Source organism: Pocillopora verrucosa, chromosome 1 (assembly GCF_036669915.1).
Source record: "Pocillopora verrucosa isolate sample1 chromosome 1, ASM3666991v2, whole genome shotgun sequence".
Classification (NCBI taxonomy): Eukaryota; Metazoa; Cnidaria; class Anthozoa; order Scleractinia; family Pocilloporidae; genus Pocillopora; species Pocillopora verrucosa.
Genome location: NC_089312.1, coordinates 12,632,960 through 12,657,804, shown reverse-complemented (window position 1 = coordinate 12,657,804; position 24,845 = coordinate 12,632,960). Strand labels below are relative to the sequence as shown.

Genomic DNA, 24,845 nt, shown 5'->3' with positions numbered 1-24,845 from the left:
TTCAAGTGTCTTAAAAGAGCAACACCATTGAAAGGTTAAGACATTTCTTGGATCCGTTATGATTTTTCGCGAGAAGCCGATTTATATCCGACTATTTGACCGTTCGCGCCTAAATTTCATGAGCGATATTAACGATTCGGCCGTCAACGAAATTCACGCAAAATCACTGAAGAAGAAAGCGTTCGACAACTCACGTCATTCACTTATGCGAAAATATTTACCATTTGAAATCTTCTGGGCGTGGAAGTCTTTCACTACGTTAATTACCACAGTAACCCCTCAGGCTAAATGCTTTATAGTGATGGTGTTGTTGATAGTTTTCGTTTTGTCTTGACAAACGATTTTTTTCCTGTACGCTTACAGTGTCAATGGAATCACAGTTAAACAACAAGTCAGAAAGCCAAGAGATCACTCAAGAGCTTCAGCATACACAACACACTTCGCCTAACGCCAACGAGATGCATCATCAAGTCACAAATCCCAGCTTAGCCACAACCGAAGTGCCCAACAAACAGAAACGTATACGACGGAAACCACGAGTCCTGTTCTCTCAAGCGCAAGTCTACGAGCTAGAAAGGCGATTCAAGCAACAAAAGTATCTATCGGCACCCGAGAGAGATCACCTTGCAAGCATGTTAAAACTTACATCCAACCAAGTAAAGATCTGGTTCCAGAATAAACGCTACAAATGCAAGAAGCAAGCGCTTGAAAACAAAGCGCGGACGGCCGGTATGGAATCTTGGTATGGCCTGCCGCCAGAACCTCGTAGAGTAGCCGTGCCTGTTCTCGTACGAGATGGCGAACCGTGCTTGGGAAGGGAACCTTATGGTTTAAATATGAACATGAATATGAACATGAACTTCGCCCCGCATTACATGAACATGTACCCACCACCGCAGAACAACCATTTAGCAAACAGAACATGGTAACTGTAAAGTCTAACTTCGCGATAATCTAAGAAACAAGCATTTCCTATGACATTGCAAAGCAGGACAAGAATGAACAACTCTTATCAATGACATTAAACAGAGACGCGAGATATTTAAAATTTTCTGGTGAAAGTAGAGGAAAGATACGAGTTACATTAGCCAGAAAATATTCTAGAAAGCAAAGAAAACAATAATATTTAGACGATATTTTTAAGAAAAAATGCCGGCTACCTTTATCGTGTAAATTAAGAAAAGGTAAGAAATGTTAATAATTATTGATAAGTAAGAGTTAAACACTGTACCAAAAGCATACATCCAATCGCTCCATGTACACATTTTGTAAATTTCGTTTATGTAAGCCTGTTGTGTGAGGCGCTAAGTTTGCCACCTTGCACTGATAAATTTCACACGGAAAGAGGGTGTAATATTTCAACAGAGATATATTTCCCACAGACGAAGTCAAAGCATAAATTTATAAATAGGAAAAATAGACGAATTAAGATATGTTGGGCGTCATAAGCAAAATACACGTGCGACACTGGCAAATTTAATATCGGATGAACACGAACATAATATAGATCTGAAGTTGACATCATTTCACAATATTGAACATTCGTTTAAGAAAGAATTAATTCAAGAAAACTTAAAATACCACAGAAAAGTAACTATCAACAAGATATTTTCTTCTTCTTTTCCTTTTTTTTTGAAAGATAGCAGTTCTAACTTCGTGCCTTCTCATATCTATTTTTCATAAGTGAGGACCAGCTTTGGAATTAGGCTGTCAAAACCTATGTGTGAATTTTGGCGATATCTTGATGATGAGTCCAAGATAAGCAATCAAGTAACTGAGAACTTGTCACAGCGTAACTCGTGCGTGCATGGTTTTAATGTTCACCTCGAGATACAAGAATAATTAACGATAAAAGCAGACAGAAGTTGCTTTGAACAGGAACACCGCGAGTATAAAGATAGCTTTTAAAGTAATTACATTCACTAGAAGTTAATTGGCGATTTATAGTACACACATTGTGAAAAGAAGCCAAGACCAACAAGAGATTCAAAACACAAGGCTATTATATTATGTCCATTAAGATATATATGTTCCGTGTCTCAAATATGAAGATGAAGCCAGTGTTTTTAAATCTGCTGGCTTATGTCAGCTGTTACAAAAAAAAACGGGTCATCCTTTCGTACTATTGACGCAAATATTTTTATTTTTGGTTTATTTCAACTAGTTCTTTTTAAACGAATAAAATTTTAAACCGAAAGGACCACTGTTACGGGCTCTTGGACGTCTTTTAATTTTGCATGGGTTAAATGGATTGCTCTCCTTCATGTAAAATTTTTATTTGTCAAGTATGCCAGCAACTAAAGGAGGATATTCCAAAAGAAAGCCGAAATTATAACAAGCAATATTCCATTAGTTAAAACACACATTTCAAAAACATACCAGCCGGTAATTAAGTCAATTCTAACTAGTTGCAGTAAAAAGAAATAACGGGCTATTTATTTACAACAAAAATGTAAATTTTGTGATTAATTTTCACATTTCCCTCATAGAAATCTAGTTAATTTTGGTTCCGCAATCGATCCTGTTTAAATATCACAAAGAAGAAGGGAAAGTAATGTAACACCAGATGAATTGTCGGGGAACAACTTTGTGGCAAAAAAAGATTGTCAACATAAACTGACAATATACGGTGAGAAAAAATTAACTCGAGACAAAAGAAAAAAGTTTTTGTCATTGAAGTGAATGAACCGGTTTTTAATTTCTCCGAAAATTTCCCAAGTGTGAACAAACAGGTCAAAAAAAGACATTAGGCTAAAAACTCAATATGAACTCCGTGGACCACAGTAATCGCATTAGTTAACAGAAGTTGATGGCTGTCATGAGCTTCGCGTTAATGATGTCGATTTCACATCCTTGAAAGCAATCCACACTCAAGTAAAAAACCTTTTAAATGCCTAAATATTGTCATTTCAATTGCCTGTGTTCTTTTGAAAGCACTTCCTTCACTTTAAGTTTCCGTTGAGAGGTAAAACGAGATCGGAATAAAAATCTGCTCTGGCGAGCCTTTGTATGGAAATGTCTTAAAGTGCATGTAAACGTTGTCAACAAAGGATTCGCAGCAGATGGCGCGTTCCCTATTGTTCGGCCGTCAATCACTGCAATCATTAAGCGACATTACCTGACAATAGTAAAATAATAAACGAATTAACACGTATGCAGAATCGGCACAATGATTGGCATGAGGTGAGAAGTCATTATCGACTAAATAGCCCTCCACAAGCAGACTCACAAAACAAAACTGTCAGTGCCACCCATCTAGACCTAACCCAAGCAAGCTGTCAGTCATGTGCTCTTTGCCTTTGGTCACTTTTCGAGCTTTAACAGGTTATAATGTTGGATAAAAGTGAGAATTCAGGCGTTCACTTAAGAGAAAAATACCCACACTATTGCCCTGAACGGTTGTACAATTTTTTTAATCACATCTCGTGAAACGAACACCAAAATAGATTAACCTCCTCGGACTTCCACCCTGTTATCTCTGTAAACAAGGAATGTTTTGAAAAGCTCGCTGTAATTTGCACCCACTCTTCATGATTCTATCACATCTTGATGCTTCCTTCGCTCGGAAGACCCCGATCCTTGCGTAATTGAGAGGCCGTGTGTTCTTAATTGCATTGTGTCAACGCTCTTTAACAGAATGTCAACAAACTACGTAAATGAAGCAAGTAGCCAATAAGAATGCCTGATTAGCTTGATTTTCTCATCAACAGCCTCTAGGTGATACGTGGACATCGACCAATCGTCGATTAATGTTCAATTTTGATTTCTTATCGCTGAATAATGATATTGTGAAAAATTCCTGTAGGTCTCCAAGTACTGTTTTTAGGGTTCACATCTACGGGTGGTATCCTATTTCTGTTTCGGTCATCAGCGTGAGTCCTGAACGCCAACATCGCAATCATCTCTTCTCAACGTTGTTGCGTGTCCAATTTTAAACTAAGGAATATGAACGAAGCAATCAGAAATCCTGTTACACCGTTCTCGATCACCGATATTTTGAATCGTAATGATGTCCCACAGCAGAATAACAGCAGCCTTCCTTCTTGGAGTCAGCACCCTGCCCACACTCATCCCGTGTCGCCGACATATTTGCCATTACCGTACTTTCAAAGCGCTTTACCCATCCATCAGCTGAGCTGCTACAAAACATTCACTGCCTCGCAAGTTCCTACAGCATTGCCCTCACTTAGTAGAGAACGAAAACCTGAAGAAATCGCAGAGCGAGCAGAAGAAATAGCGAAAGTTCACAGTAAGTCACACAGTTACCGTTCACAATTTAAAATTCACTTTTACAGACCGAGTTAATTTGTGTCAATTAGACTATTCTCAATTAAGCAATTGCACATGTTCTGATTTACAGCTTTTTGTTTCTTCATTACAGAAAACCAAGAAAGAGATGTCAACCACACCTCGACTTCCAACCCTCAACAGCAGGCCAAACCGCGAAAGAAGCGATCAAGAGCGGCCTTCTCTCACGCTCAAGTATTCGAGTTAGAAAGACGGTTCAGCCATCAAAAATATTTATCTGGACCTGAGAGAGCAGAGCTTGCTGCTGCTTTAAAACTGACTGAGACACAGGTTAAAATCTGGTTTCAGAACAGGAGATACAAAACAAAACGACGTCAGCTCGCATCAGAAATTTGCCCTCCGAGTGCGGCGAAGAAAGTCGCGGTACGAGTTTTGGTTCGGGATGATCACAAACAGTATGAAGACATAGGATTATCGGGTCTATCAATGGCGCCATTTGGCAGTCAAACCTTCGCTCCCCCTTGTGGTTTTTACTACAGATGAATTCAAGATTACTAAATCACGTCCCAAATGCAACAACAAACAGACCCTTCAAACCAAACCCTGCGAACACGAAGACAGTGACACTCAAAGAGTACCATTCAAACAATTTAATCGCTGCCGTCCTCGATGGCTCAATCCCGAAACAATTCTGCTTTAACACCAAATAGCGGCAAAAAGGTAAAAAGATTAGCGGAGGATAACGTTTTAACTCCTAGCTACGGAAGTAAATCACTTGCGTCCGGTGAATTACATGGAGTGGTCTACTCTCTCAAAGTTTACTCACATCATCGAAATTAGATTGCGCGAGTGTTAGGCTCTTAATTACCTTTAATCCAAGATTAAGATTAACGAGAGTGTATGATAGTGTTCAGATTGAGTGGGAGACTGAAAAAAATTCCCAAAAGAAACAATTATAGGCCTTAAGTTGAAGCAACGGTTATTGGTAGATATCGAAAGGGAATAGGGACATGAACTATATTTCAATTTTGTACCGACAATAGCACTAAACTCAACCGCGTACCAAAGTACGCTACTTTGATTTCTATAGCATCACTGTAGCTAAAAACCATCTAAGTAATATTTTCCCTAACTTTTTTAACATCACAAATAGCGAAAAAATTCACCGAATTAGGTCGGAGAGCGCATAAGAAAGACATGGTCGCCAGTGATAAACAAATACACATCCTTGAAAGAAGAGTCAGCCGATTTTTATTTCATTGATTCCTACGCGTAGAAATGTTAAGTCGCGACGAGCTGAAATACAGTCACAAGTAATTCGGGAGCCGCAACTTTATGCAGCACAAATAGAAAGTATAAAAAGGTCCGGGTGACATGTTTGTCCACATCTCTTTTGAATTACTTCAGCTTTAATTGATGCCTGGAGTTTCACATCCGAGAGCGCTTTGTTAACTCTCGATGGTGCGCAAGAATTTAACGGTCGAAATCATTGCATTTTTTCGATTGAGTCATTTACCGAGAGTGAGATAGAGCGATAGATAAGTATCACAGCGACACCCGAAATACAATTACAGTCGACTGAATTTGATTACAGTGCATCGTTCATCAACTACAAAGATACTCATTAGTGCTCATTACAAGGGCTTTTATTCTGGGGCTTAATGTGATTGTAAAACACTTCTTTAATACTCATTTAGGTGCCCCTCCCACGACACCATTTGAACGACAAGATGATTCGTTTATGCCACGCTTAATGGATCTCGTTTAACATGTCATTCTCACGGATAGGATTCCCTTCACTTCCAAACTCAAGCAAAAAGCTTGAGGAAATTTAAAGAGACACTTCAGGGCAGTTAGATGGCCGACGGAAGTGTGAAACCGAAGACAAAGCCATCTGTTAAATCCATTACCAACATACGAGTCTAAATGCGTTGGTCTAGGTACTTGAATAAACTTTAATGGAAGTTAAATTTTCATGAATAGCTAAAGCCCGTTTTAGTTTCTTCAATGTTAGCATTTCTTTTCTCGGATGCCATGGTTTCCTGTTTGCTAAAGTCGCACTAAGAATGGCACATCGTTTGAAGGTGTTAATGGCCATTTATATTATCATCGCATCGCTTTGTGTGGAGTGTTCTATTTAGAGATGTGTGTTTAATATGAGAAAATCAATTCCCAGTAATAACAGGCTTTACTTTTGTAATCGTTTTCATCAAATGGTAGGCGACTGGAAGGCTTAACTTTCATAGACCATCACTTGAGTTTATTGTAAGCTTACTTTGCTCCCAAGATGCGGGGGATTTGAGACCCTTCATTTTCGCACGCGACAGATCCTGATCCTCGATCAGTTCCCTCTGTCATAACAAACTAAATTCGTCTAAAGCCACAAAATAAAATGGCTTCTCCGGTTTCAGCTCCCAAGAGATAATGTACTGTCAAGGAGTAAAAACATAAAAGAAAACATTTCGAGCAAACAAAAACATTTTAGCTTAAAAAAAATATGTCGGGTTATCAGTGAAAGTACTAGGCGGTGGCATAACCTGAGCGCTCTTGGCGTTATAAGATTATTTCATGGCGTCCAACTACTCATCTTATACTTCATCTCAATAACTACAGCGTGCGACCCACTTAAGAGGATGAAAGAAACTTATAATTCAATTTGGTTGCACAAGTTTAATACACCTCTTTAAGCCGAAAAAAATGTATGTTTATCTCTGATCTTAACAGTAATGTAAAGCTAACAGCCGGTTGCAATCCTCGTCATTTACTGCTATTGAAATATCGTACTTCATTTTTTCCTTCTCAAACACAAAACAAATTGAAAGCGAGGAGATGATTACATTATGCTTTTATGCTTTTGTGCTGTAACTCACTCTTTCTCCGGATGGTAGAGAGGCACGTGGTATTAAAACGGAACATACTAATGTCATCATTGACAGCCTGCGGTAGAAAAAACTAAATGAGGAATTACAGCTAAATTTCCATGCGGTTCATTTCAAAAAGGCGAAATGTGAAAAGAACCACCAGTAAAATACTGTGATTAATCTTGATGAGAAAGCTAAAATATAACAAGAGGACAGCCTCTACCAAACCTCCAATTTGTGTACTCACTAAAAAAAGACTCTCATGCAAGTATAGAACAACCAAACAAAAACAAAAGCTCGCACTAAGTGCCAGCTAGACAAAGCCCCTTTTCTAAATGGAACAACTGAACAGACAACAACCTAGAATGAGCATTTACTCGCTCAATAGAGGCCATTAACGACCACCACTAATTGTGCAAAGGTGTGAGAATGGCGGGTTTTGTTTATTACACCTTTAACTACCGAATTTACTTTCAAGAAGTATTGCTTGAAATTAAATGAAGCGGAGATCGCATTAAACCGCTTTTCAGTCCTGTTCAAATGCGTCTCGTTACAATTCTTCCGTCAAAGGAAATCGCGTAAACCGTGATTGCGGCATATTGGGTTTCCTTGGCGTTCGCGACGCTTTTTTTTTCTTTTTTTAACTTTTCAGGAGAGAATCGTAGAGCGAGAGAAATAAATAAAAATATTCGTAATGAGTCTTGTGGGTACACAAGGCGCCTTACCGGCTGTGAGCAGTTTATCAACCAAATGTACATCTTAACAGATAATGATGTCAGGCAAAAATACAAAGCTATCCTTTTTATTACTTCATTGAAACGGAATGCTTGTTCAACGCTTATGTCCTTGTCTTTTCACGCAATTTCGATAAAATAGCACAGGTACATATCAAAGAAAATACAGGCAAGCATCGACACAAATCGGCAGCTCAGAGAAAGTACTAACAAAAGACTAGCTGATAACCTAAACACCCTCCCACTGCTTGTATACAAAGTACTTTTACGCCGTTTCTGCTTCTGGTGGTCCATTGTTTATAGAAGTTTTAAGTTAAAACTCTGATGCTTTTCTTTGAGTTTTATTTCAATTTCTTTCGCAACATGCTTAATTCCTTTGCGAAAAGCTAGAACTACAAGATTCCCATATCAATTGGCCTAAACAACATGAAATAATTTAATAATCTTTCCAATCTGAAAGTTTCAGTTTGTAGCACTTTCACGTTCGTTCTACTTCTATTGGATGAAAGAAACAAAATTTTGCATGGAAATGAGCGACGACAGTTCATCCTAAGCTAGGCAAAGTAAAGAGAATGCCACAAGGATCCGAAAATCCCAAATCCGTTATTCATAGAGAGATAAATTTCTTCAAGTGAAAATGAAAACTACATCGATTATTCAGATGTGGTGTTATCAACCCACAGAGATAAAACCAGTCGGATTCGTCAAACAGGCAGTTGTATTACTCTTCGATATGTGCCACAAATACTAACTTACAATTACAATCATGTGTAAATAAATTACAGACCTTTTAGCAAAGTGTGGAGCATAAAGAATACAGGGAAGACCTGAAGTTTTTTTTTGGTTCCTTTACTTTCAACCTATTATCTCTTGAATCTTGGAGGAATAATGTTACTCAAAGCATAGGAAATCATTCTTCTACTCAGCGGCTAGGAGGGAGCTAGGTTTTCTCGAGTTATTACTACCGTAAAAAAAAAAAAAACAAAAAACAACTGTTGTTAAGTTTGAAGTGAATAAATTGGTGAATAGTGTCATTCCACATGGGAATATTGAGATGAGACCGCATAAAACTGTTTCCCTCAAAGTGATAAATAGAAGTTACAAATGAGCTCTAACGGAAATACAGTTATCACCGAGAATATCATAATATAACATAATTCGAAAATCATCAGTAAAAACATTAGTGCATAAATCAAACAGAAACCCACAAATAGAAGAGACAACGACAAAATTTCAAAAGCATTTTTCAACTGATATATTACGTTTGACCTGGTGTTTTCATCGAGAGAGTTCTTTCTTTTTCAGCAAAACAAGTTACAAATGGAAATATCATCACGGCAGTTCCGAACTACTTTGCTGATAGAGGCCGCTTCTTTTATGGAAAATACTTTTTTAATTGTCCTAAAATCTAAAAGCACTTGATATAAATTGATTCATTGTAAATTACGCTGCAATTTCGTATTTATTTATGCAAAACAGACATAATGTCGATCCTTATATATTTATAAGGCGATCGAATCGGTGATGTTTTCACAGTAATGCACAAAAAAAAAATATAAAGGAAGAGTATAATTCGTAACATTAACTCGTCTGAGCGTTTCACACATAAAGTTTTGCACCATAACTATCTAGCAATTAACTTGAAGACCTTTTAAATACGAAATTTAACTAGTCTACGTAACATGACACCAGGGGAAAATTCAACTAAGATTCTTCTGACATTTGAATAGTTCTGTTCTTGTCAGTCAGTAGGTTGCTTTAGCTTATTCACTCGCCAATGACGAAAGTGTTAAAAAAAAAAAGAAAGAGAGAGAGAGAAAGGGAGAGAGAGAGAGAGAGAGAGAGAGAGAGAGAGAGAGAGAGAGAGAGAGAGGGAGAAAAGGGGAAAACACGCATACAAAATTGGCAATAACCCGGTTTTTGAACCTTGTCGTGTATATTAATACTGCTTGAGTTAATAAGGCTTTTTGGACGATTTTTTGTTTTTGTTTGGTCTCTACAGGAACTATGCATGTCCTGTGCACGCAGTTAAGGTAAAGAAAACGGATACGTATTATTTAAGTCCACATTAACCTATGATCCTATAAACAGTACTGGGAACATACTCCGAGTGATTGTGCACTCTTCGTAAACACGAAGAATCGGCTTCTACGATAAAAGAAAACAACGAAGCACATCAAGATGAAAATAACTCAACAACTAGGACGCTGTTTCCTAACTAAAAAATCCTCCGATAGTTTTTCAACACCCCACCTAAATCTAAAAAATAAGTCACACAGGCCCTTTGTCTGAAATTTCTGGAGTATATTTTAAAAGCGCGCATCTGAAGTTGACTGACCTTTGTTCGCCAAAACAGTTCCCAGCATCAAAGAAACTTGCAGAATGTTATGCCTCGTGCGACTTGCGCCTTACGCTACCACCAACAGAGAAGATAAACTGCCTAAAGACTAAACGAAACTACCCATCTCAAGCCTACTAAGCCCGATCCAGATAATTTGGACAAGCGTATGAACACTAACAATACAGTGCAAAGTATTTGAACGTTTTACTCCGTAGACATCTTTAAAGAGATTGTGAGTGTGAAAGATAACCTAAAAAAAAATAGAAGTAGCGCAATACTTCACACTTACTTTAGACGATTATTTACACTTACTTATATTTTAAAGCAACGAAGAGCTCCTTTTCTTCTGTACAAACAAATCATACACGGCATCGCACTTTAAAAGTGCTCAAACGTTCATTTAAGGGTTCGTTGTTCGAATATTGAAGTGACAGATTCTCAAATGACATCAAAGTAGAGAATTCCTCTTGCCACTATTTAGCCGAGCAATTTGCACTTGAACTACCTAACCTACTAAAAGAGGAAGAAATAACACAAGCAAAATCGAAAGTACCATAGGTGCTGATGGACTTATCACCGCATCAATTAAAGTCGCCTCCTGAGATTACCGCCTTGGAACCTTTTGACCTGACAAACATGAGTGATGTCAGGCAAAATAGAGTGAAAGAACGAACTCCATGACAGCTCAAGTAAGAAAAAGATTTATCTGCACTGCAAAGCACATTGGATACCGAAACACAACATCTTAAATAACAATTTCACTCTAACTTTAGTTTTCACTCAGTAACGCATCCAGCTTCAACCACGTTTTGGTCACGCTAGCACGTTATGTAGTTTTGATTGCTCTGCGATTAGCATTTTTAGCACAGCAAGTAAGCCCTAAACCAAAAGAGACGTCAGCAAAAGCCAAACAAGTTAAAACAAAATCAAAATCATCAGAATCAAAAAGGAAGTTTGTGTGGTACATAAAAGCATTTATATTCCTCATAATAGCGCACATTCAATTCTGCCCAAGCTTTGCAACTTAATCACGCTATAAGCGTGGCGATAAGCGAAGACCGATGGCCACTTTTATAATTTCACTAGAAAATAACGATCTGTGGTTACAATAATCAATTGAACTTCCTTACTTAGATAAACATAAATGATTGCTATCAAAAGGAAAGAAAACTGAGTAGGAAAGACCAGGTCACAGGTGTCCGTATAGTTAAGAGATACTAGAGTTCTTTCGACTTATCCAAAATATCTACATAAAAAATTAGAAATTTACGTTAACCATCTACGATGAAAATTACATGTTTGATAAGATACCATAATTATTAATTTTGAATAACCCGAACCATATCAGTTCTGTCGATATTATATGAGGAAAATGAAATTAACCTTTGCACTTGAGTGGTAGCCTTTTACTCTAAGTCTTCCTTGCTAGCTATCGACCCGTTTTCCGTTTTCTGAGGCGACCAAAACGACAACGAGGCCATTGCAGTTGCTAAGTCCACTTTCAAGACCTTTACTCATGCATGCAAACTCTACATTTAGACCAAATAGAGTAAATTTCATCGTATTAATTTCCTTCCTTTTCTTAAAGTCCAAAGATAGTTTAAGATTCTCGCGAGACAAGAATGGTTAAAATGAGCAAAATCACACGTAACGGTTTTAAAATCATTTCACATTATTACCAATTTAAACGATCGACTGAAATTTCACATAGCAAAGTTTGAGTCTTGTCAGGTATGGAAATTTCTAACCCCAACAGGTTAGGAAATACGTGCCTCGTGACATAAAGGTAATGATATTAAAAACAGAAAAGTAACCCATTTGAAAAGTGTCCAGAGTAAAAAGTGATCACCCGGAGAGATATTATCTATATTGGTTTTACGGGTAGCGAAATACGAACAAATGGCGATATTTGCTTTGCTACGCATATGACTAACGATTAAAGTAAGTCTATGTCCCTTTAAAGCTTGGGGGCGGGTTTCTATGGGATATTAAGTAAAATAATTTCATCATACGTTCGTGGATAGTGCTTGATAAAAGCTAAATATGCTATTGTTATCCATCGCGCTTTTCTGACAAAAATATGTAATCATTGCGAAAAAGCAGCCTACTACCATAACACATTTATGTTCTCTTAGTCCTCGCTATCTAAGTATCTCTATAGCCTGAGCCTCTGTTTATTAGCAGCCTGATTGATATGACACACTTAGATATACACGTTCTGTTCTGTGCATGTCCAAAGCCGAATTGGGCTTTCTCACTTATCAAAATCATCTTAATGCTGCGAAGGTGATAAAATAAACATCACGAATTTTCTCCCTTAAGGAGAATGGAAATAAGACTGATAATTCTCAGCACCCAAAAAATTAGGGGCCAAAGAAAGCAGAAACATTAGTATCCTTCAACCTATGAAAATGGGGATCTTCATTTCTAAGAGCAGGGAAATAGTTGACATCAATAGCTCGATATTATCAATAGCCGAAAATATTCAAATATTCGTCTTTTTCAAGAGCATAGCATAGCTGAGAAAATTGTTTCCCTTTTTTTACCTGATCTCACCTCTCCTTAACTCTTAAAATTTTTAAGAACGATGATTATAAACTCTGAAGTTGAAAACTCCTTTAATTCGAATTCAGCATAATCTAATTATCAATTTGAAATCCAAATCTACAAATTTATCGTTAATATGGAGTACCTACATGAATGTCATTCTCGACACGTTTCGTACTGACACGACATTCACTACTGCCTCGAATTGTTGATGTATATGTTTTTAAGCAAAATCTTCCAGCTTGATCATGGGATAAAAAAAAGTACCTCTCGATAGTCCCAATTGGAAAGCTCCCAGTTCTTCACCATATGATTGAAAGAAATACTCTTGAAGCTATTCCGAAAGCACTCGATGTATAAGATAAAAGTTTAGAATGTTAAGTTCTTGGAACACAAACCGCGTTGGAATACAAACGGTACTGAAATTAGGGCGAACAAGAATCACGAGTAATGAAGAAAAAATTATATACATAATAATTCCAAACTGAAGACAAAGGACGACATGAACCTGCCTGAGAACCAACAAGTAGATACACGATAGAAAAGAAAAATTCTACTCATTTTGCTTAAGAAAATGAAAAAAATTAACGCCATGGCATCAAAACAAACAAGCAAAATCCATTAGCAACGAGGCTTCTTTGATACGGAACCAATGCATGGTTTGATGCTGTTTCAGGTAAAGTTCGTTCACATAAAATCAGATCAGTTAATATAATACCTTTTACAAAATTAAAGAAATAATGATAAAAAACGCGTGAAAACGAAGCTGAAACGAAAACATAAAGACACGGCGAAGATACGTGTATATCTTTCAAAGTGAAGTGTAGAAGTAACTGGGGGCAAACTACAAGGGATTCATGTCTGTGCAATAACGCAGAATTTTCCCTATCATTTTATACCTTTTTCCAAAGGGAAACGAAATGACCGACTATAACAAGACAACATTGAAAGTCTCAATACCTTTTGTAAGACGCTACATTTGCTACTCTCTCAAAACTTTGCACTAATACACGTTCTAAGTTCAATCTCACTATAAAATTACTGTTTCTTGTCCAATTTACCAACGACATTGGAAACCAAATGCAGATAATTTACTGGCCTCGAACAGTGGAAACGAAGTAAACAAACATCGACTATGAGACAGTTTCCGCCCCAGTTTGCTAAAATGATACTCTCGTTGGAAAATGTATTTTTATCATCACATCAACATATTACACCACACAATTGGTAGCATTTAACCTGTAACAGGGTCTCCAACCCTCTTTACTTCCCAACGTGTACATCATGGGCAGTTAATTCCTGAATTTCTTCCCAACAAGGCTAAAAATAATTGAAATATTTGGGTCAACGAATTATTTTCTCTTTGCCATAAAAATTCACTTAAAAAAAATACAGTCCCTTTTGTACGGTAATGCCCAGGGCAAGTATAACGTAGAAATTAACAGAAGTGAAACAGTTAATGAAATGAAAATATTGTAACATACATGGTGCGAACGTCTTTCTTTGACGTATTAATTCGTGGCTTGAAATGTAAAGCATGTGTCATGAGAGCCTAAAGAATCATTCTCAACAGCAATGATTAAATAACTTAATCAAACGAGCGAGAATTTTCATTTGAAGACGAGATATGACCAAAGTAAAGCAAGGAAAAGGTCGACTATGTTTAAATGTTCAAGTTGTTTTCTTTGTTTTCATTTGGTTTGTGAATTATCGACAGAGTAATACTCATATCTTAGAATTTAAAACATATTTTGAATTGGGTCTAAGAATGAGAGAGGAATTGGAAATTTCAAATCCCAATACATCCAACTTTGTTAGTCTATACCGGCAACGATTTAGAATTTACAATGGAGAATAATAATTAGAATTCATAATGCAAAGCCTACTGTCAATTTACCCTTTTTCCGGCAAATTTAAAGTAATTAAAAAAACCATCAGCATTAATAATTATTACTGGGCCAAAACTACAGCTCGGCAGTGTGGTTATTCATCTTCCGAATCTGACACTTTACACTCGACCGGGAAAGCAGCTTTCTCTTTCTCACGACCTATAAATCTGTGAAAAACTCTTCCGAACATTCCTTTTGAAAATCGTACGTCCTATTAAAACAATGAACTGTACTTTACTTTCCGCTTGTGTTTACCATTTCCAGAAAACGCACCGACTGGAAGCTTTGGCTTTTTAAAGCAATTTCCATCAATTCTCTACGACGGTGTTAATTGGAAACATAAATACAGAATACCTCACAGGAAACCGCTTGTCACAAAGCACACAAAGGAAGTAGGTTTTTCTTTGTTACTGTTTATCGTTAGGTCAACAATCAGTGAAATGCTGAAACAATGAATAGTCCTAAAAACCGGCTGTTTTTCATTTGAAGCTGAAGAAAATTTCACAGGATAGATGGTGGTTGGTTTCTACATGCAAGGCCTATAAGTAAGAGGAAAAGAGAAAACCCTCAAACCTGCTTTTTTTCGTGGTTGCCATCTAAACGGAGAGTTTAAGAAAATGGTAAATAAAGTAAGTTTCCACTAAAAGTTAAATTTTTATAACTGACCATGAACACAAGATCATAAACTATAGAAATATAAAAATTGATGGCATATCATACAACGTGGTAAGCTTTTTAAAGCAAATCGGAAAAAAGGCCGGCCACAACTTATACCACAGCTATATCTTTCATGGCGGACGTCGCCAAATCAAATCTGCCGCAGAATAAAAGTTACACATTTTAATTACGTACATTTGCCACGAATTAAAATAGCGAGCAATGATTATAAATACAAATTTGAAAAAAGCACATACAATGGAGTTCTATCAGTTGATTTTACATCTGTGACAGAAAAACAACCAGCAAGATCTTATCCAAAAAATAACAATAATTGCTTATGTATATGAACAGTTAGAAGATGATAAAGTATGATCAGTGAAGTAACACTACAAGAAAACTTCACAAGAGGAGAAATTGCCCAATAAGATGAAAGCCAGCGCCTAAATTCGACGCTAAACTGTTAATAATAATGACCACGATGAAGAGTCCAGCTTGAATAACATACAGCACAGATGGCAAGACGTATGTTGCAGAAATAAAAGTTGCTAAATCAATAACAAAAATTGTGTTTTACGTAAAGCCGTGTAAATATATATTTTTTAAGAGTGACGTACCAATTCCACAGATAAGGGCAGGTGTTGCTGTTATGAACGGTTTCAATAATCACTTACACGCACTCTTCCTTGCAATTTTCCCGACATGCGATATGTTGTAAACGAAAAAAGAGTACCGATAAAATCTCACGGAGGAATTTTTCAAACAAAAAGGGTGGTGCTATGAAATCATTAAACTACACATGAAGCATGATAGCCCGCGTGTTGATGAACGCACCTAGTTTTGGTTTTAGAATCAGAGGTAAAATGTTGGATTGTCAACGGACCACGAGGATTAATATCAATTATAATAATAATAATAATAATGATAACATGATTAAAAAAATAATAATTGTATATTTCAATAATAGTGGTGTTAATTGCGGGGTAATCAGGGTGCTGAATCATAATTATATCAATGCTAAGAATTTGTCTATCAGAAGGAAACAGCAGAAAACCTGTGGTTGCGAGAGGGTAATAAAAATTCTTCTTCCTGGGAATTCTTGATACTTTTTCTCAGGGGCAGCTAAACAGTGAATTGACCTTTTTTCGGAATCGAAATTAACGATAAAGAAATGAAAGAAAAAATGGCTATGCAAATGCAACTATTTCTTAGAGCAGGTTTATGCTGTTAATACATGCAAATATTGAGGAAGAGAAAGTCAAAACAATTATTTGGCAGTGAAAACTTCTGCCTAATCACCACGATTTTTAATTAACAGAATAGGCTTAGATAATAACTGGGCGGAATTTGTGGAGAGGTACACAGTGATGCATTCTCATCAGTATGGTTCTTCAAACATTGTTTTTTGCTTTTCCTTATTATTGGCAGGCAGGTTCCTAGGTATGAAGTCTCCATAGTATCACGAAATTTACACATGTTAGAAAAGCAGGATTCATTCTGGAGGGTACTAGTGGTTAGTTGCTAATATACCCTTGATCACACAATCCAGTGATGAAATCATAGACCACAAATATTTTACATACTTTGATTTTGTTCACACTACTCTATGACAAGCAAAAGTTAGAGTCTTTACTAGTAGAGCCAACACATACATGACTATATAACTGGAAAAAAAATTTTCTTTGTTATACATCTATGTGATAATTATCAATCCATTATTTCTGCAACAAATAACTATTGTTGTTGTTATTTTTATTATCAATGGTGTTCTAATGCAGAGAACTTGCTTGGTTTTTGTTCTGGGGGAAGGTCTGACACTGTAAGAAGTAATCAAGTAAAAAAAAGGATACAAAATGGGGCAAACATGTGAATAGAGATGCTGCTATTGCTACAAATAACCAATTGTAACCACAACCCTTATTTGCCCTCTCATGCTTAACTTACAAGTCAAGCTTTTTATGCATAATGATCAATATCAATGGTGCAAAGGTGCAAAGTACCAGACTATAAGTAGCATGAAAAAACTGATTCAAATGTTTCAACAAATACCTGCATTGCTATTGAGCTTCAGGCGCCTTAAGCGCAAGACAATTCAGAATTGAGCCTGACAACTCAACACAATAATAGCATGTTTAAAGTGCAGTGAGTCAGTTGACTTGTTGATTTGCACTGGTTTGCTTCTAAAGTAGAGAGCAAGGTTCTGGATCAACATCTTGTATGGCAATAGTATACACAGTAATGATGACCAGAATTTCATGCTTCACACTAATTCTTACATTTTTCTGCGAAATATACATGCACCACTTTTAACTTATGTCTAAGAGGAAGAGGAGAAAAATGACCTCATGCTCGGTCAATAATAAATATACATATATGAAGTACATCAAGACACAAGAAATGCAATGCATACTTTGCTAGGATAAGCTATGTCCAAAGCATCCTTTAAGGAACACGAACAAGGAAATACTATAAATTTGGGCTTGCATGGTTGTCAATAAATGATGAAACAATTGTAGCATGCAAAGAAAGAGAAAAATCTGAGTCTTATTTAGGGGTTTTGTCCTAACCCAGTTCTAATCTGAGGTCCGATTACCAGGACACACTGAGCTACAAAGAGGGTGCAGGTGAGCCACTCCAGTGAATTACTAGGTTAATATCAAACAAATCAGAGATATCTTTTAAAATAATAATTATTCTTTAAAAAGACACACAACCGACTCGTAAAGCCTATGAAAAGAGTACTACAGATGCGGGTTGTACACAACACTAGCTTAATGAGGAAAATCTGACCTTGAAAATGAGGTTATTCAACTAAGAAACAGTTCCAGCAACTCTAGATCAAAGATGACACACACTTTGCTCCATCCAAAATAGTTGAGGAGCAAATCTAGCCTTAACTAGCTCAGCCTGGTCAGCATTCTGAAGCTAGAGAGACTACAGCTTTTTATCTAGGACTATGCAACCCCCATGGACCATAAACCTATCTGTGATCTTTAAAAAGAAGGATACAAAGGGTGGACATAAGCAGGATTTTGAAAAAAAAACTCCACAGCTTTGCCATGTGTACACAGCCATTATGGAGCAATTCTAGGTATCAGGAGACTCAGAGACTTATCCTTGAACAAATAAGTCATTTTGATTCCTAGAGTTCAGACACAGACCTCCCCTTCTTCAGGGCACATTCCCAGGAAACTTGAGAACACATTGACAGCTAGTGCAGTTGGATGATCATAAGATAAAAAAAAAACAATTCAGAGGATTGTCTTTTTTTCTCCTGTGTTTGCTTAGACAGTAAATTCACAGTCAATGTAATCTGTAAGTTGCAAAAATTGACAAAATGTTTCTTAATGGTTTCTCAAGCTAGAAAATATTGAGAATGTTCCAATGGCAGGCTACACAAGTCTGATATAACCTTTGTGGTGGCCATCAAATCAATAAACCCACACTTGATCATGAGAAAGGACTGGGCTCTGAGATAAATTTTTCACAAGAACAGAAGAATCTGCACCCTTTATAAGAGGAGTGCTGCAGTATGTTGGCGACAAATTATGGCCATGTCTAAAGTGAAGGGCATGACAGTTTAGGTCTTAAGACAGAATTCAAAAGGAAATCTTGGGTGACCATACACTTGAAATCAAACATGTTTGACCAAACATGTTGTTGGTGAACCAAAATATCAACAGAAGCATCACAGAAAATTGTTGTCTCTACTAGCAGCAGAACATTTGAAGCAGAGTAATATTGGTCACAACATTATTCAAAGTAGTTCTTCACCTATCAGAGGTTCAATCATTTCTCTCATAGCTGGCTGACAATGTTGGGTTAATTGATTGCATATGACCACAAAGGAAGCTATACAAATCTTGTAAAATCTTAGCAAGCATTGATAAGAGTCCTTTTAAGGAGCAATAACACTTTCCATAACTAGCTTTTGTCAAGAGTACTCAAGGTCTTGATTAAAATTCCAATACATCAGATTTGATAGGGGTGTTCTTAATATCTTGTAGTGTTTTGCCATGATCAAGAGTTAGTTTGTTGGTGTTTAAGTGAAAAGTCATGAACAAAAACATTCACAATCATTCACAATCAAGCAGGTCAGTTAGTTTTTGTGGGTCTATTACTCAAAGATAATTAGCCTAAAATAGGGTAGACCGACAAAGGCTGAGCTCAGTGATAAAGCAATCTGTTCAAGAAGTAATCAGACAGTCAAACATCTGACTTATGTTAGATGCATTCATATTTCCCATCTGCAAATGCCTGAAAACAGATTTCCAGTTATTTTTTTCCAGAGACAAAAGAGGAATTTTTTTCAATACCTGTAAATATCAACTGCTTCATATTAACCAGATGTATGCCATTGTATTGATGGAATAATTTTTGTTTCAGACAAGTACTTAAAATACTCACAGGCCTTATGGGTGTTCTGACCCACCAGACCCTTCCCCCTGGATCTGCCACTGCAGAATGGGAACATGGTTGGAATTAGAGTGTGAAGGAAATGAAGTCCGCCCAGTTCCTCGCAGATCGAACCCAAATTTCAACGACATTTTAAAACATATCGACCAAATCAAATTTCATTGTCGTGCAAGCCAACAAATGGCTGATAGTCGTACAAGCCAACAAATGGCTGCAAATCCCCTGGTAGGATTCTCATTCAGATACAGGCATATATTACTATTGGCGGGACAAATTACTCAGAAGGATTTCCGTACAATCCAAACTATTCCAAAACAAAGCACCAGTCTCAAGGTCAAAATATTGTTTCCGCCATGGTTTTCTTTATCTCAGTATGGGGCTGTGCGTAAATCTTGCTCACCGGTAAGATTTCTGCACAACACCATTCTTCATCATGCATACAGCTCAACAATGACGAAAACGATAGAATGCCTTGAGGGCTACGGCTTTATTTTATATAATAGTATGGGGCTGTGCGGAAATCTTACCATCACCTAATGGATCTAAAATTCTACCGTTCCTTTATGAAGAAAACGTGGGTTAGCTCTCAAGTTAGCCACATACTCTTCCATTAAAACGAGAAGTCTCTACAAAATGCTGGGAAAGTGGTCGACTTACCTTATTCAACGCCACGTTTAATCCGTTGCTTCCACCAGATACTGTCGATATCATTCGGCACAAACTATCGATAAGCTTCGCTGGGCGGAAAAACATGATGTGAAATCATCTGGATGAAACTATCTCGTATTGAGACCTATTGTTACGTTTCCGCCGCGTGATTTGATTGGCTAAAATCTGGAGCGCGGGAAGTTTGCGCACGCGAGGCAGCAGTCCTCGATGACCTATGCAAAACAACCGACGGGAAATACTAATTTGAGTATGTCATTTCCCAAACTCAAAACATCTGCGCTCTACTGTACAACTTATTCTTAACTAATGATCATTTCAATATCCAAAGCTTCTACGAGCTATATTTTTTTAATTCTAGCATTTGTACTTCTGGTGGAATTTGTTTCTGTAAGTGAGCTACTACATTAGATATATCCAGGGGACCCCAAATAACCAAAAAAGTCGTGTTGCCACTTTTGCAACCTGCTAAAACGCTTTTTAGAGAATGTTTTAGAGATGCCCCTGAAGACCCTGGATGAAAACGAAGCTACTACATGAAGCATCTTTTAACCTCGTTTATAGCAAGAAAATAGCGCCAAAATAGAACCAAAGATATAAATCAATGTTCTCGTCGTTAAACCAAGTGATGGGCTCCTGCTTAAACACATATTTAATTTGATAACTGTGAATCACAAGATTTGTCACGTGACCAAGTGAGCATGTAAGTGAGGCTGGGCTACTAAAAATACTTTGCTATTCTTCATAGGCAGCATGGATATTTGTTTTAGCTGAAACTGGAAGATTTGGGGGAAATCACATGGTTTTCGGAGAAAACGGAGGGGAAATTCGTTGTTGCCAATGGAGTATAAAGGGGAGCCTGTAGATAATTGACTACCAATGAGGAAGGGATAACTCATCTCGGAGCCTCTTGAGGGATCAGGTAAATTATCGTGACGCAGCAGAAATCAGACAAACCCCCTCCCCTTCCCCCTACCCCCGTCCCTAGGAGAAAGTCAATCTCTAGGACCTTATGAAAAAATAGAAGCTTTCCACTTGGAAGACTGTCGGTAGAAACATCAAATTAGGGGTTGGAAACAATGATGTGGAGCTGCAAAAGGATAGGAACCTGTTCGCAAGAGCGATAATCGTATGCAAGAGTTGGTCAGAGAGTTGAAATCCAAGAAGCTGTTGGTACTTACTAGTTTTTCTTGTTGCCAAGATCAATGTTTGCAGCTGATATGGAACATTACTTCGCTGCTCATGTAAGAGCGCCCTATTCGGTATTTTTGAAATGTGTGAAGACTACACAAGTACAGATTAGAGTCACTGTGGTGGATGCAATATCCGAGGTTCAATGCTTGGACAAACCCGAATGGATCAAAAACTGTTCGCATGTAGTAGCTAAATCAGTTTGTTAGTCGGATTTTTGAGACGTTCAGCGAAGATAAAGAAATCCGGTTGGTTTTTGACAGATATGATCTGCCATCTTCTCTAAAAGAAGTTACACGGAAAAAGAGGCGAAAAGGCAAGAATCTGTGGTATAATTGAATCACTGCTTCAACAGATATCGCAGAGATTCCGATCGATGAAGAGACTTTTTTCACACACTAAGACAAAGATAGTGCTGGCAGACTATCTAGCACAGAAGACCATCGCGGCTGGCCGGCAAAACAGGGGACGAGTACTTGTAGTAGGAGGTCAGAATGCATGGGAACAAGAGAAGATTTTCTCAGCTCCAAAGCAAACAAGAGGGAGCAGACACGGAGATTATTTTACATGCCATGGGTACTACAGCCAGAGTTACGACATGATCTTGACACAGAGGTTTTTATCTTTGCCCTCAGACATTATTTATTAAGTCTTTGTAAGAACACCCCTTTTGTTACTGGAAGGAACCACTGAGAAATTATTCTTCGGCCAATTTTTCGCACCATAGGCCTCGAAAAGGCAACCACTCTCCCAGTTTTGAAAGGAGCAGACAACACTGACTGTTGTCGGGTAAAGGGGAAACCACATGCTGGAAAGCTTTCGTGGAAGCTGAAATCATTATCGGTCTTTCTGAACTTGGAGGTACAGGTTTGATTCCCAGGGCTGAGATTACGGCTTCAATCAAGAGATCTGTGTGTCAGCTTTATCTCCCTAAGACAGAAACATGTTCAGTGACAGAACTGAGATGATTGCTTTTTAGGAAGAAAAAAGCTCAGTCGGAGAGGCTGCCACCGAACCAAGCTGCTCTTTAAAAAGCAATCTAAGGAGTCCATTATCAACTTTTACTGTGGAATAATGATGTGGTAGCAAATCCCATCCTGCCATCACTAGAGAGTTCTGGCTGGAAATGGATAGTGATCATTGAATTGTAATGATAAAGAAACTGCCTCCAGCACCTCGGGCTATTATTCATCTTGTAAAGTGCAAGTTTGCTAGGGAGTGGTGCTCCACAAACCCCGCCAGAGTAGAAAGAGTGGGCTGAACTGCACAGATAAATGTGGGTGTTTAGATAGTGGTGAAACGTGTAAAACTATGCATAATGATGAAGACGACGGTTTTAGTGATGATAATGAGAGTGACGAGGAAGAAGATGGTTGAAGATAAATATGAATCTGATGTTTTGAATGATTAGGTTTTGCGAAAGGGACACTGCCAGTTCCAAGTTGCTAGAAGATTTACTTATGATCAAATCTCGAATGCTTGTGGCTCTCTGGAGTACAACAACAGGTGTACTTCTGAGAAATGAAGAAAGGGGATAAGTTTCTAAAGAAACTGTGGTGCTGCGTCGGTGGGAGAGTATAACAGGGTAATAGAATACCATCAACTGAGTTGATAACATAAATTGGCCATCGTAAAGAGTTTCAAGCCGACATTTCGAGGGTTAGCCCTTTGTCAGAGCAAATGCAGGAACTGTGGGTTGTGTGAGTGTTGTATGGGGGCTCGCTTAAACGACAGAAACAGGATAGCCACGTATATCGAAAAACTGGCACATTGCCCCTGATTTTTTCGGAAAGATCAGAGTCGTTACTACATACTTCTGAGTAATATTGTCGCTAATAATTTTTCAGAAATGATAGTGAGTTTTCTTTTGGTATAATTGAACTCTCAAGCAAGGCCATTTATCATAGCCTCGCTCTCATGTTTTTGAAATTCACGTGACCAGCACATTAAATAGGAAAGGAACAGTTTGAGCTAAAAGAAATTTCTATGCTGTTTATGAAGTATAGCAAAGCATATTAGCCATTGTTGGAAATTCAAAAATTCTTTAGTAGACCAGCCTCACTTCCATGCTTATTAAGTCACGTGACTAATCTTGTGACGCCCGCGCCCAGTTACTGAACGTGCGTTTAAGACATCAGCGAGAACATAGATTTATGTATTTGGTTCTATTTTGGTCCTATTTTCCTATAATAAACAAAGTTAAAAGATGTTTTATATAGTAGCTTCGTTTTCATGCACAGTCTACAGGGGCATTTCTAAAACATCCTCATAAAAGCGTTTGAGCAGGTTGCAAAAGTGGCAACACCACTGTTTTGATTATTTAGGGTCCCTTGAACATATCTAGTGCAGTGGCTTGCTTTCAGCAAGAAATTCCCAAGGGACTGTAATTGTGTACATTTGCTCCTGGACTAATTCGTAATAACCGAAGAAGTCTTAAAATAATCCTGGAACATCCTGATGGTCCATTATAGAGAGTACACCTCTCAAAGGCCTTCGATTTTCCGTTTCTGTTTTATGGCGCCACACACGTACGTCAGCCAAGTTAACGATAAATAAACTAAGTCGAAATCTCCTGTCTCTATTTTCAAGTGAAAAGCCGCCTCCCAATTACTGATTCACAGCCCTAGTAAGTGGCAAATTACGACGTTAGTTTAAAGATACGGACGAGAAGAGAAGTTCCACAATTCTACAAGTAACTATGTATTATTTCACTTAGTATATAGACACCATAGGCCTTTACTGGTAAGAAAAGTCGACTTTGGTAAGGAAAAACCATAGTTGTGAAGGGTGAACTTTTTGCTATTTATTCATCGAGCTGACAGAGTGGCACAAAAGGCAAGTGACTTGTCATCAGTTAAATAGCGATGGAAAAAAGGACTAACGAATAAGAGTGAACATACCATAAGTTATCAACCATCATCAATGAGTAAATCTATGTAATACCCCATCTAAGAGCACTCCCATTGACACCATGCGTATGTACAGAATTAAGTAAAGTCGCATTCGACAGCTTAATGAGCACCAGAAGTCATAAAAGTAAAAAAGAAAAAGAGAACTGCTCTAATTGTAGAAATAAATTTCGAAAAAATTGCTTGCGGTAGGGCTGTTTTATAATGTGACTGCTGGGATTTGCTCTAAACAAAGCCATAAAAAATGTTATGTCAAAGAGTAGAAACAATGCGATTGTGTGTTGGCCATATGATTTTTTGTGGCTAATGCCTCCTATAGGAGGCAAAGCCACACGTTATCAAAATGAGTGATGGCAAGTAACAGCAGAATGTCAATTTCACCCAAT

At 37.6% G+C, this 24,845-nt stretch overlaps 2 protein-coding genes and 1 long non-coding RNA gene across 3 annotated transcripts in view; 2 read left to right on the top strand and 1 right to left on the bottom strand.

The window, feature by feature from the left end:
* The window catches only part of LOC131770301 (homeobox protein Nkx-2.5), a 2,757-nt gene extending 552 nt beyond the window's left edge, over positions 1–2,205 (top strand). Inside the window, exon 2 of the mRNA XM_059086017.2 lies at positions 364–2,205. Coding sequence (XP_058942000.1) covers positions 364–929 — 566 coding nt within the window. The 3' untranslated portion in view covers positions 930–2,205. The remainder of the gene's footprint in view (positions 1–363) is intronic.
* The window catches only part of LOC136283123 (uncharacterized), a 42,043-nt gene extending 21,613 nt beyond the window's left edge, over positions 1–20,430 (bottom strand). The window contains exon 1 of the long non-coding RNA XR_010718571.1: positions 20,351–20,430. This is a non-coding gene — a long non-coding RNA (uncharacterized lncRNA). The remainder of the gene's footprint in view (positions 1–20,350) is intronic.
* LOC131770277 (homeobox protein Nkx-2.3) lies at positions 3,797–7,717 on the top strand. Its single transcript, XM_059085987.2, has 2 exons — positions 3,797–4,249; positions 4,382–7,717. Exons 1-2 carry the CDS (start codon positions 3,946–3,948, stop codon positions 4,789–4,791), a joined length of 714 nt encoding a protein of 237 aa, XP_058941970.1. The 5' UTR covers positions 3,797–3,945; the 3' UTR covers positions 4,792–7,717.
* Positions 20,431–24,845: the final 4,415 nt, after the last annotated feature.

Excerpts from the sequence above, each read along its gene's own strand:
- LOC131770277 (XM_059085987.2), top strand. The coding sequence starts at position 3,946 with ATGAACGAAGCAATCAGAAATCCTGTTACACCGTTCTCGATCACCGAT. Across the intron at positions 4,250-4,381 it reads AGAAATAGCGAAAGTTCACA|AAAACCAAGAAAGAGATGTC; the intron begins GTAAGTCACACA and ends TCTTCATTACAG.